The 13796-nt window shown below is 46.3% G+C and overlaps 1 protein-coding gene across 2 annotated transcripts; it reads left to right on the forward strand.

The window, feature by feature from the left end:
* The first annotated feature begins 49 nt into the window (after positions 1-49).
* FZD4 (frizzled class receptor 4) lies at positions 50-12101 on the forward strand. Of its 2 annotated transcripts, XR_007156498.1 has the most exons (3): positions 50-792; positions 2942-4633; positions 12085-12101. XR_007156498.1 is itself a non-coding variant. In XM_047879078.1 (2 exons), exons 1-2 carry the CDS (start codon positions 502-504, stop codon positions 4268-4270), a joined length of 1620 nt encoding a protein of 539 aa, XP_047735034.1. In that variant the 5' UTR covers positions 50-501; the 3' UTR covers positions 4271-9377. The 2 variants fall into 2 exon arrangements, 1 of the variants encoding a protein (XP_047735034.1); XM_047879078.1 differs by lacking the exon at positions 12085-12101 and having other exon boundaries at positions 2942-9377.
* Positions 12102-13796: the final 1695 nt, after the last annotated feature.

Raw genomic sequence — 13796 nt, forward strand, 5'->3', positions numbered from 1 at the left:
GGGAAGGAGGGGGGGGGGAGGGGGGAGAGGGAGCGCGGCGGGCGGGGGCCTGACCCTGCCAGCGGCAGAACGGCCCCGCCCCTCGCTGCCCCCGGCGCCCGCCCATTGGAGAGGCGCGCTGTCCGTCCCGCCCCGCCACCGCCCAGCGAACCTCCAGCGCCGCGGAGGGCTCGGGCGGTGAGAGCGGCGCGGCGCTGGGTGCTGGCGGGATTCGTTGAGACGCAGAGCGGACGCCGCCGGCGCCGGGTTGGGGGCTCGCAGCCTGCAGCCATGACCCTCGCAGTCTGTCCTTCGGCCCCGGCCACGGGCGTCTAATATCCCACACAGTCGCGCGCAGCTGCCAGAGAGCCGGCCGCTGCCCCTTCGTCGCCCTTGGTGCCTTATCACACTCCCTTTCCTGGAGCTGGGAGCAGCGCGGGCAGCCGGCGCCCCCGTGCAAACTGGGGGTGTCTGCTGGACCAGCCCCCGCCGCCGCCGCCGCCGCCGCCCCCGGCTCTGGCCATGGCCTGGCGGGGCTCAGTGCCGAGCGTCCTGGGGGCGCCCGGGGGCGTCGATCTCAGTCTGCGGCTGCTGCTGCTGCTGCTGTTGCTGCTGCTCCCGGGGCCAGCGCGAGGCTTCGGGGACGAAGAGGAGCGGCGCTGCGACCCCATCCGCATCTCCATGTGCCAGAACCTGGGCTACAACGTGACCAAGATGCCCAACCTGGTGGGGCACGAGCTGCAGACAGACGCCGAGCTGCAGCTGACAACTTTCACGCCGCTCATCCAGTACGGCTGCTCCAGCCAGCTGCAGGTGGGCGCCCCCACCCCCACCCCTGGCGGGACAGGGACCCCTTGGGCAGGGACGCCTCAAACTAACTCCGTGGAGCCCTTGCCAAGCCAAGCCCCCTGCCCCCTTCCTAGGCAGAAGGATATAACTATCCTGGAAAAGTGATTTCCATCCCCACCCCCACTTTTGTGTCCCTTCTCAGGGACTGAAAGCCAAAACGTTGTGTAAGTCATCTGGCCTGCGAAAGAACCCACTCTTACACCCCGCCCTTCCGTTTTTCTCCCCTGTTCACCCGTGTCTGGCCAAGCCCCTAACCCCAGTGGAGCTGAGGGGGTTATCTTTGCCAAGGATTCTGGCCGCCGCTGCTCGGTGGGCGAGTCCCCAGCAGGACAGCCAGCTGAAACTAAGACTTGGAAGGAAGGAGAGATAAGGAGACGGGAACTTCTCCTCCCTCACGACCTCCATTCTCCCCCATATTTTTGGGTGGGAGAGTAAATGAAACACCACTGCCCCATTTTCTGCGGAGTGGCCCCTCCTCGCGTCATCCCGCATGACTTTGGAGGTCATGCTGGATGGAATGCTTGGGTGGCTTGAGACGTTCTGATCTTTAGGGTTGAGGGCAGGTTTAGGACTTAGACGGCAGGAAACACTCCCCGCTTGGGAAAAAGGTGACGGAGTGGTCAAACACCAGGAAGGTAATTTATATAATGGAGGATTCTTTTTTTCAGTCATTAAAATTTTTAAAGCTTATGTAATGGTAGAGAAAATGTTCATCGTACAATAAATGAAGAAATAATTTGCATATACAGTGTGATTATAATCTGAACAAAAACAACAACCAATTCATTTTTCTTTTTTTAAGGAACTGAAAGAGAATTCTTAACAGTGTTAGCACTAGGGAAAGAAAGTGTTAGCACTGGTTGTGCTTTGGTTGGTGAGGCTATGAGTGATTTTTATAAATTTAGAAAAGAGAGAACTTGGGGGAAAAAATAGAGGGTAGTTTTCCAGGCTGAAAACTTCAGAAATCCGTGGTTCTGGTTGTAACTTCTGAGAGATAAGAAACAGGCAGACAGCTTCCTCACTAGGTGCATGTTTTTACATAGGTCACTTTAAAAGTTGGATTGTGGTTTCAGAAAGATGGTTGGGATTAGACCTGTTGCTGCTGAAATGTCCCTTTGGAGCTTTCAGAACTTTAGAACTAGGTTATAAAAGCTTAAGAAACGATCCTCTAGCTCTCAGTTTGGAAACGGCACATATCCTGACATCAGTGGCAATTTCGTTGGAGAAACAGCTTTTGCAGGGATATATATTTTTAATTACATGTATCCTGGGGAAGCAGCCAAGCTGTTTTGAAGGACAGGACTGGATCCCTTTACATGCTGGAAAATAGTTACTTGTAACTCTAGACTTCATAGACAACATCTGTAAGGAGCCAAGCAGACTGTTTATCAATGCTGGAGGAATTGAGGACAGCAACTGGGCTCTCCCCTGCTGGTGTTGCAGTTTCAGGGACTTAACATTTATATTTTCCTATTGTGCTTCATTATTATGCATTGGGGAAACCTGGCCAAACAAACCCCTGGTGACCAGAGACTCAACCTGCATCCTATCCTTGGGTCTCACAGTGTCTCAATTAGGACATTTTCTCTTTCAGTATGGGAACTGATTAAAAATTAATTTTAGGGGATCAAGTAGAGAAAAGACAGTATATTAACAGGAGAAAAGCTGGATCTACATTTTTTTTTTTTTACATTTATTTTTATGGTGATAAAGAAACGAGGATGAAAACAAATCTCCCCATCGCTGAAATGACTCAGTCATTTGATTAGTCTGTTCGGCTCTTTCAAACAGGGAGTCTCAAAGTCAATTTTTAAGGTTTATTTTCTTAAGCGTTTTCAAAAAGGAATTATGTAACTCTTCAGGTCCTTTTTATGTATGTATTTATTTCTGTTCTCCTGGATCTGTGACAAGGATTGCTAGAACCAAAAGAAGAAATGTGTACAAGCCATGGATTTTTAGGCACCCCAGTTTGAGGTCAGAGTAAACAGAGTCCCTATGGCTGGTTTAAAAGTAGATAGATACTTTGCCTGGAAGCATTCACCTCCGCTTCGTGCAAGCAGTTGGTCAGACTTCCAAGTCATTGTTTTCTTTGTTCATTTCATTACTTTTCCAGTTCTTCCTTTGTTCGGTGTATGTGCCAATGTGCACAGAGAAGATCAACATCCCCATCGGCCCATGTGGCGGCATGTGTCTTTCGGTCAAGAGGCGCTGTGAACCTGTCCTGAAGGAATTTGGCTTTGCCTGGCCAGAGAGCCTGAACTGCAGCAAATTCCCACCCCAGAATGACCACAACCACATGTGCATGGAAGGGCCGGGTGATGAAGAGGTGCCATTACCTCACAAGACCCCCATCCAGCCTGGAGAAGAGTGCCACTCCGTAGGAACCAACTCGGATCAGTACATCTGGGTGAAAAGGAGTTTGAACTGTGTTCTCAAGTGTGGCTATGATGCTGGCTTATATAGTCGCTCGGCCAAGGAGTTCACAGACATCTGGATGGCCGTGTGGGCCAGCCTGTGCTTCATCTCCACTGCCTTCACAGTGCTGACCTTCCTGATCGATTCTTCCAGGTTTTCCTACCCTGAGCGCCCCATCATATTTCTCAGTATGTGCTATAATATTTATAGCATTGCTTATATTGTCAGGCTGACTGTAGGCCGGGAAAGGATATCCTGTGATTTTGAAGAGGCAGCAGAACCTGTTCTCATCCAAGAAGGACTTAAGAACACAGGATGTGCAATCATTTTCTTGCTGATGTACTTTTTCGGAATGGCTAGTTCCATCTGGTGGGTTATCCTGACACTTACTTGGTTTTTAGCGGCAGGACTCAAGTGGGGTCATGAAGCCATTGAAATGCACAGCTCTTATTTCCACATTGCCGCCTGGGCCATCCCTGCAGTGAAAACCATTGTCATCTTGATCATGAGACTGGTGGACGCTGATGAACTCACCGGCCTGTGCTATGTGGGAAACCAAAACCTCGATGCCCTCACAGGCTTTGTGGTGGCCCCCCTCTTCACTTACTTGGTGATAGGAACTTTGTTCATCGCTGCAGGTTTAGTGGCCTTGTTCAAAATTCGGTCCAATCTTCAAAAGGATGGGACAAAGACAGACAAGCTAGAAAGGCTGATGGTCAAGATTGGGGTCTTCTCTGTCTTGTACACGGTTCCTGCCACCTGTGTGATCGCCTGTTATTTCTATGAAATCTCCAACTGGGCGCTCTTCCGGTATTCTGCAGATGACTCCAATACGGCAGTCGAAATGTTGAAAATTTTTATGTCTTTGCTGGTGGGCATCACTTCAGGCATGTGGATTTGGTCTGCCAAAACTCTTCACACATGGCAGAAGTGTTCTAACAGATTGGTGAATTCTGGGAAGGTGAAGAGAGAGAAGCGAGGAAACGGGTGGGTGAAGCCTGGGAAAGGCAATGAAACTGTGGTATAAGGCTAACCGGCCTCCATACTTTCCAAATGTTGAAGGTGGGAATGCTAGCATTTTGGTGCAAAATGCGACGAAAAGTTTCATGCAGTGAATCTCAGTATGAACCAACTGGCAACACTTAAGTGACCCCTTAAGCCACCGCCACCTGCCTCCCAGCCCCACTCCCCAGCAATCATAAAAGTAATGATTTTGCTGCAGACTTTGGAATGATCCAAAATGGAAAAGCCAGTTAGAGGCTTTCAAAGCTGTGAAAAATCAGAACATTGATCACTTTAGCAGGTCGCAGCTTGGAGCGTGGAGGTCCTGCCTAGATTCCAGGAGGGTCCAGGGCGATGCTGCTTTTCCCTGCAGAGTGGGATTTGAGCTGTGAGTAGATAACTTGCAGGGAGAAAGATGAACTTTTTTAACCCTTAAAATCTTAAATACTAACTGGGTCTGTCAGATAGCAAAGCAATCTATAAACACTGGAAACACTGGGTTCAGAGAAGTGTTACAAGAGTTTTATAGTTTGGCTGATCTAACATAAACATTTTCTGTGGTGCGCTGTCTGCTGTTTAGAATTTTGTGGATTGCTCTCCCAAGAGGTGGTGTCAGAATCTTTCAGTGCCTTTGTCATAAAACAGAATTGTTTGAAAAAACAAGAGTACTGTGCAAACACACGTAAGGTATCCAGTGGATTTTTCTTCTCTCTCTTCCTCTTAAATTTCAACATCCCTGTTCTAGGCTGCTGCTGTTTTCTTCATTTTACATTAATGACTCAAAATAGGTATTTTTATAGGAATTTTTGCACTGCAGCATGTCTAATGAGGGGAAAAGTAAGGTTGATTCACTTTCTGACAATCATTTAATTCAGAGGAAAATGAGATTTACCAAGTCGACTTACCTTACCGACCCCAGAGACCTATTGCATTGAGCAATGGGGACTTAATATATTTTACTTTGTGTGATTGCATCTATGCAGACGCCAGTCTGGAAGAGCTAAAATGTTAAGGTTCTTGGCAACTTTGCATTCACACAGATTAGCTGTGTAATTTGTGTGTGTCAGTTACAATTAAAAGCACATTCTTGGACCATGACATAATAGTATACTCAACTGACTTTAAAACTATGGTCAGCTTGCATTCTCAGAATGATAGTGCCTTTCTTTCCTTTACCATAAGAATGTTATCGGAGTCTAGTCTACTACCACAGTGAAGACTTTTTCTGTTTCGTAGAGAGAACTTAGGACAGCTAATCCAACTAGTTGGTGCATAATTGTTTCCTAGTAATTGGCAAAGGCTCCTTGTAAGCTTTCATTGGAGGCAATGTGGCCTGGAGTATTTATATGGTGCTTAATGAATCTCCAGAATGCCAGCCAGGAGCTTGACTGGTTAGTAAGGAATAAAGTGTAGACCATATGAAATGAACTGCAAACTCGTAGCAGCACAGGTCTTAATTGCCTTTTGCAGAGGTATCCAGAGCTTTTAAAATTTATGCTTTATGTTCCTCACAATGGGGTACCCCCTAGCAGCCTCTCAAAAGTTGCAATTCTTTTAAAATTGTAACTGGACTTTCTCTTAACCTGCCTCAGGCCTTCTAATCACCAGATCTCTGGGACAAATTGTTGACAATGTCACAGGCTGCTCTCCTTGTAGCTCATACCTATCTTTGCTTCAACAACTACTTTGCAATGACTCATTTATTTATTCATACCCCACCCCCTCCCTCTAAAAACAGGTAGGAAATCTTTTATCATATTTCTTTCTGGGAAAACATTTCCAGGGACTCAAAATCCCAAATAGGTGGTCAAATTCTGGAAGTAAGCATGCCCTTTTTTGTTTTTGTAAGCTTTATGCCCATGGTTCCCAGGGTTTGACATTTTCCTTTCTTCTTTCCTCTGTTTCTGGGGGCTCTTGAGCGGAGTCTGAGGCAAAGATGCATATAAGATCTGTTGTGTATTTTGGATGGGAAAGTCTTGGGGCTTTGAAGACAGATGCTAAATGGGCACGGGTGGCCCCTGGCATGTGTGCTGAGCCCGAATACCTTGGCTGGACTCTGGGTCAGGGTTCTAGGAGCATGAGAAATGATCCCCAGAAGGACCGGTTGAACTCCATCTGAGACTGAGTCGCCTAGGAAATATAAAATGTGAACTCCGTGTGCTGCTTGCAGACAGTTCCCATAGCTAGCCAGGGCCCTGGACCATGTGTCCCCGGGCGGAGCCTGCCCTTACTCACGCTCCACTCCAGTGTCTTGGGAGTTGTGCTGAGACTCTGGCCCAGGAAAGGGAAGAAGGAGGGTGCAGCAGGGCACTGGCCTGACTGCTAGGTTATAGGGGTTTGTAATGCAATTTTGTTTGGAATGTTTCCGTGATTGTGTGCCCAAGGCAGCACCTAGCAGAGGGCCAGGCACAGAGTAGGTGCTCAATATTTGTGAACAATGAAATAATAATAAGAGTACGTGGGGGAAACTATACACCCGAGTTCTGGAGCCGTGGCCTGACAACTTTCTGGGTTTTAACCGATCTCTTCCACAAATCTCTTGCCTTCTCAGGGGAAAGTCTATTTGATCCGAAGTGGCTGTTGGTGCAGACGGGATTAGTAGCCCTGGCAATGTCACAGGGCTGCTGCGGGCCTTTCCTTTCACATTCCAGACAATGGAGAGTGTTTATGGTTTCAGGAAAGGAGCTTTGTGGCTGAGGAGTCAGTTACCTTATTACCTTGACGCGACTCCATCACCTTTTAAGTTGGTATTTGTTTAAAAAAAAAAAAAAAGTCAATTATTAGCACACTTACCGCGTGCCAACCACGTGTAGAGCCTTGTGTTAGGCACCAAAGGGGACGTCGTGCAGTATAAGCTCTGTCCTTCCAAATGACGTGGACTGAGGATTTTGGGTCTGCTGACTTGCTGTTGGTTTTTTGGGAAGGAGCATGGGCCTCTGAATTGTCATCTGTTTCACTGTGTCCATCCCATAAACCTCTGCAAGTCAGTAACAGGGGTTTGACAGAAATCATCAGCCCTATTTCATGACAATCTCTGTGGGAATCCCCTCAGAAGGCTATGAACATTGGCTTAAAACAGACATGAGCTCCCACACCTAATGAGACTGCGGGGACAGGCACTTCATGGCTTGGGTGTTCCATGTAATGAATACAGGTGAATTTGAGGGCATCTTGCTAGGGAAAAGGTTAGGGCTGTTTTTCTTTGATATCTAGAATAAGTAGGTGTGATTGTAGCTTCCTACCTCACCAGAAGTCAACTTCCTCTTCCTGCAGGAAGCTACAGTCACACTTCTGGAGATTTTATTCTACAGAGCCCAAGGGCACCACTGTCCACCCTCCACTCTGGGCAAACTCCTCTTTATCTTCCTTCATAAAGGCCACACCTCAGGGCAGAGGAACATGGGGTACGGTGGAACTGACCTGAACCATCTGGTTGAGCTACTTGGTTGATTCATATCCTTTTTCCTCCACGGAGACCCGTTTCCTGATCTCTGAGACTGCTTCTGAGCTGGCAGCTTGCTCAGGGTCCTGAAACCGGAGAAGGGGTGATACTTTTTATTTCCCTGAGAAGATCTCTGATTTTCCTCTCCCCAGTCACTCCGTCGCCTACACCCCCAAATCAGGGAAACTTCTGTGTTTAGGTTCTGAATTGTGACTTTACCAGCACTCTGAACTCTCCTCTCTCATCCCCCATCAGCCTCCTGGTCACTGAATTCAGGGCTTACTGTGTTAGGAACCAAGCTGGGACCTGAGGACACAGAGGAGCTTGGTAATCTCAGCCCTGGAGGGCAGACTTAATTTAAGAAGATGTCACCAGGCTAGTGCAGTCTTTGGTTCCTGGTGAGGTGGCCACAGAGGCAGTTAGGGAGGAGAGCCACAGAACAGACTTTGGAAAGGAGCCCCCAAGATCAAGCTACATCCTGAATTTCATTCTGTGATGGGAGAGATTGGAGGGAGTTGCTTTTCCAGCCAATTATGTCGAGTCACTGGACTCTAACGGTTCCTTGTGTTCTTTTATTGTATTTGGGTTCAGAGTCCTCATCTAGGTTTGTATAATGTTTGGCAGAGGACCCGGGTTATCATTTTTCCTCTGGGTCTAGGTCATAGATCTTGGAAACTCCTAGAAGAGTATTTTGCTCCTACCAAGGATCAGATACCAGAGTGTTAAATAATGGATTTTGTTTTACTGTGGCCTGGTCAGAGCTCTCTGCCTCTGCCTCTTGCCATGCACATGCACAGTAACAGCATACTGGCTATCACCAAGAGGGAAGTGAACCCTGACCCTCCCCAACAGGCCTCTTCCCCTTGGTGAGGCCACTTGCCCTGTAGCAACCTGTTCCTATTTTCCCTTATTTCCCTTCTTCTTGGCACCAGCAAATTCCCAGTATTTGCCCAGGTGGTTTATAGAGAGCCTGTTTGAGGTCTTCTATGAGCCATGTCCTCCAGGCTTTTGTGGCTCCCTGATCTCCTGCAACATTCAGTATATGACCACTGTCATCTCAGAAGGCTTCTGAGAAGAGGGGCAGGAGCACCTCTGCCCCCCGAAGCCTGGTCCATCTTCTCCCCCAGGATGTGCACCTCTCCACATCCTGCTCATGGGCTCAGGCCCCAACTTGGTTGTGTGTTTTGGGAGGGGGAGGCTGCTCTCCAGCACTCTCCCAGTGGGGCATCTAAGTGGTTCTGAATTTTTTCCTACCTCACAGGGATGTTGTGAGACTTTCGAAGGTCTCAAGATGAAAGGCCCCTTGAGCTCTTTGTAGGAAAGGTGAAGTAAATGTCAGGTGTGCTTCTTTGTGACAAGGTGAAATGGGACTCAGCATCTTGTGCAGCAGTCAGGCTGGTGCTCTGTGACCTGTCCTTGGATCCCCATACCACCCTGCAGCTCCTTCCACCTTGAGGCCAGCCTGGGGGGGGCTCTCAGATGTTCGACATAGAGGTACCAGGCAAACCCCTGCTACACATGCCCTAACAAATTGCTGAACGTCAAAGGAAATGGACCCTGCTTTTAAGGATGTACAAATGTATGTCTGCATTGATGTCTGTACTGTAAATTTCTAATTTATCACTGTACAAAAAAATAAACTTTGCTATTTAATTTTTGTATTAAAGGAAAATAAAGTTTTGTTTATTAACTAGTCTGTGATTTGGCATATTTCTGGGGGTGTATGATAGCCTCCAGGAAGCACACATTCCCAGCAGTGAGAAATAGAGAATTTGGTTTGCAGGACAGATTGAGAGCCTTTCTGAGAGCCTCTTTGTTTCTTTTTTGCTGGTGCTATTTTTCGCCTCTGGGATTTCTCCTGGGTCAGCAAACCCCCAAGGTCCAAGGTCAACAGAATTTATCACTACTGTGGTCATAAGTACCACTCAAATGGTCACATGACACTCTGGACGTAACTGTAGTTCCCAAGCTGTCATCCCATGACACTACTTTTTGGCATTTCCAATATGTGTGACCATTTTTAATACACTTTCCAAGCACCTTTGACTTAATCTGGTGGCCTGAAAAAGTTTTTCCTATTACCACTAGACCTTTATGATTCTTTAAAAGGGGTAAAAGGACTTCTTTTTTCCCTTTTTTTTTTTTATTTCCATTTAAAATATATATATATATATATATATAGTCCTGGTCACACAATGGTTGTTTTTGTGTAATAGATATGGGAGTATGTCATATCAGTCAATCACGAGAATGACTCCTTTCAGTTAACTTTATAAATTGTGTGGTCTGTGTCTCCAGATCGAGAAAAGTCATCAGACAAAGCAAATTCAAAGCCATTATCAAGACATTGTCATGGAAGCAAATAATAAGGACCACACAGACACAGAGGGAAGGGGAACCACGGCCATTGGAGATGTCTGCTGATGTCCCAGAGGAGAACATAGGCCCCCTTGGTTTGCCCTTAAATTACGTCCCACACCCTAATTTCACCTGAATACCACCCGGTTTTGGTGTAAGTAAAAAGCCCAGGGAAGAAGGATCTGTAATACAGTTCTCCTTCACTGCAGATTGCTATTATACTTTTATCTCAAACCATAAATGAAGGGAGGTATATAATTTAAATTCTCTTTCCTGTAAGATAGGCTGTGTTTCTCATTTCATTACCTACTCATTAAGTAGTTATGAAGTTAAGGAAAAAATACAATCTGGAATGAATTCATAATTGCACTTGTAGAAACACTTCCCATATAGAAAATACTTTTATTTACATGATTTCATCTTATTCTCATGGCATCTCTAAAGTAAGCAGGGCAGGCGTTGTCTTGCTGAAGGGAGAACGGAAACTTAGGGCAAGAGACTTGCCCAGGGAAACCCAACAGAGAGGTAACAGGTTGGACAGCCTGGTCTCACACCCAGCCCGTAGGTTTTAATTGTTTTTACACATAGTGGTGGGTTGAGTTGTGTTCGCCCAAAAGACATGCTGAAGTCCTACCTCCCTGTACCTGTGAATATGAACTTACATGGAAATAGGGTCTTAGCAGGTATAATCAACTTAAAATGAGCTCATAGGGTGGCCCTAATTCAATGACTGGTGTCCTAATTATAAGGGGAAATTTGGACACAAACACCGAGAGGAGAGAACACCTTACTAACACAGAGGCAGAGATTAGGGTGATGTAGCTTCGGTCCAGGCTAGAAACACCAAAGATTTTCAGCTGCCACCCAAAGTGAGGAGAGAAGCGAGAAAGATTCTTCCTTAGAGCCTCCAATAGGAGCCAACCCTGGCAACACCTTGATTTTGGACTTCTAGTCTCCAGAACTGTGTGAGAATATATTTCTGGGTCTTAAACCACCCAGTTTGTGATTGTTTGTTACGGCAGCCCTAGGAAACTAAAACATACTTCGTTCCTCTGATATCTTCAACTACTGCAAATAGTTTGTTGGGAATGGATAAATGCTTTGGCAGGCAACTCAATAATGAGATCTGGCCATGAGCTTCTGTTGTTTAAGGATTATGTAGCATAATCACTCTGCTAAATTTCTTTATCTGTAAACTAGACACCTCTAGATTAAACCCCATGATTCCTGACACTCAACTGACTTGAACTGGTCTTGGCTGGTCTCCCACCCACCCACCCCCAATGGGAGCTCTGTGTGCAGGGCCAGGACCTTGACTGGAATGTGGCCCAAGGGTTTTTAGCATTTCTGTCCTGAGAACTGATTTTTTTCTTTCCCATTTTAGCTTTCACATGCAATCATAATTTTAAAGTTGAGCTCTCTCTTGACTAAAGAGGTCAGCCTTGGCTTCCTGTCTTCAGAGGTTCTATGAACAGAAACAAACCACACTTCGAGAAGAGCATAAACCCTCTCCTCAATTTTCCTTCACAGTGCAGCAGGCTTGGAGGAATGAGAGCATCTCGCTAAATGTTGTGAAAATGTTGGACATGCAAAAGTATATTCCAAAAGGCTTTCAAAATGGTCCTTGGCCCCACCTGAAATTCCCAAAGTCACCCTGTCCTCTTTCTCAGCTCATTCTCAGGCTAAGAGAAGCCACACATTCACCTGCCCTCACGCAAACAGTTCCGACATCTCACTCCGGGAAGAGAATAAAAATGAAAATTTATTGTCTTTCACATCAGTCACCTGATTTTTATTAGCCTCCCACGTAGTTTCCTACAAGCACCCAATCCTGTTTTCACCCAAAGACGTGCTTAATCTCCCTGTGAGCCCACGTTATCAGTCCCTTTTTCTTTAAGAGATGAAACGATTGGCTACCGAAGTTTTCTAAAATGCCTGAGGGTTCCATCAGTATAAAGCCAGGAGATGGACTTGATAAATCACATAGAACAATTTGTCCTCATCCACCCTTTGCCTCTAACTCCTTTGCCTTTTCATAGGTGTTTCCCTTTGTCTACAATGCCACTCAGTCTTTCTTCAATGAGGTTGTGTCTGTTCTTCATTCAAGCCCCAAGTCTTAGGTCATTTCTTCTGGGAAGACTTCCTTGACTCTTCTCCTTATACATGGGTGAGTTTAAGCCTCTGAGCTTCCAACTCTGGGAGCCTTGACGGCACTGTTTATAATGGTCTATCCATGTGTCCATCTCCCCACTAGACTGATATCCCTGAGGATGACTCTGGGTGCCCAAAGGCGCCTGCCTGTCTGCTCTCGGGGCCTGGCACTGTGCCTGACAGAGGGCACAAGTTTCAGGAATGTCTATGGAAAGAAGAAGGGAGGGAGGCAGGGCTTTACATTGCTAGGTTGGGGAACTGAGGGGGATTTGGTGACAAATGTAACCAGCATAGAAAAGAAACCAAAGGTAACAACAAGAACCATCACATAGGTAGGACTTTCTGGATAGATGCTCAGGCAGTACCCTCAAAGAAAATTCTCTAGTCTCAAAGATGGGTTTGAGAATGATCTATCCACTGTGTTGCTTATTGTTAAGTTGTCTTTCTTCCCTTCCTTTTTCCTCCTCCTCCTCCTCCTCCTCCTCCTCCTCCTCCTCCCCAACAACATTTGCTGAGAGCCTACTGTTTGTAGACTATCAGGCCAGGCTGGGGAAGGGAGAGAGGGAGTGGTTGTAAAAAGCCATGAAAGACAAGGTCCAACTCAGAGTCCAAAAGTGCAGATGACAAAACAGAGAAAGAATCCAGCTGTTATTAACAAGCTTAAAACTCCAAACCTGGAAAAACAAATCTTCTACTGCTTAGTAAATATTTGTTGAATAGCTGAATGAGGGTCCACCATGCCCCAGCCACTGTCTTGGGAGGGCACCGTAGGGGACACTGAGATAAATAAGATCCGGAGTCTCCCTCCAGAAGTTCATGGTAACACCCCATTCCCGCTCTAACCCGAGCCCCTAAAGGATCAGTGCTACCATTCCTCTCACATTTACTATGTAATTTCTTCCTAACAGAAGTCCCTCAAGTGGGAAGAACAGCTTCTGAGTCCCAAGAACAATGGGAAAACGTTTTCAGACTGTTGTCATCTCATCATTGGATCTGGAAAATGACACTTGTGTCTCAATAGGTAAATGTGTAGGGGAGGCAGGGGGAAGAAGAAGAAGAAAGGGGCAGATCCCAGAGACCAGCACTCTTTTAAGATTTGGTCTGCTCATCAAAACCACACACTGATCAGTATATAAAAAGTAAAACTAAAACTTACCCATGTTGTGCCCCTGAAGGCACTGAATCATCAGAATGGCTAACCACTTCCACCTGAACATCTTTTCTAGCAGCCATGTGGATTTGTAATATTCGCTCTGAATCCATGGTTGTACAGGTGGATCTGCCTTGTGTCCTCTGAGCCCTGTTCTCTTCCTTCTCTCATGTCATAATTCTATAAATCCAAAGAGACTATTCTAGAGAAGTTTTTTTTTTAAGTTTACTTATTTTTGAGACAGAGAGCAAGCATGAGCGAGAGGGGGAGGGGCAGAGAGAAAGGAGGACAGAGGATCTGAAGAGCTCTGTGTTGACAGTATTGTCAGTGATCCCCAAGTGGGGCTCAAACTCACAAACCAAGAGATCATGACTTGGGCCAAAGTCGGACGCTCAACTGAGAGCCACAGTTGAGATATATATATATATGTATATATATATATACATATAT

Source organism: Prionailurus viverrinus, chromosome D1 (assembly GCF_022837055.1).
Source record: "Prionailurus viverrinus isolate Anna chromosome D1, UM_Priviv_1.0, whole genome shotgun sequence".
Taxonomy (NCBI): Eukaryota; Metazoa; Chordata; class Mammalia; order Carnivora; family Felidae; genus Prionailurus; species Prionailurus viverrinus.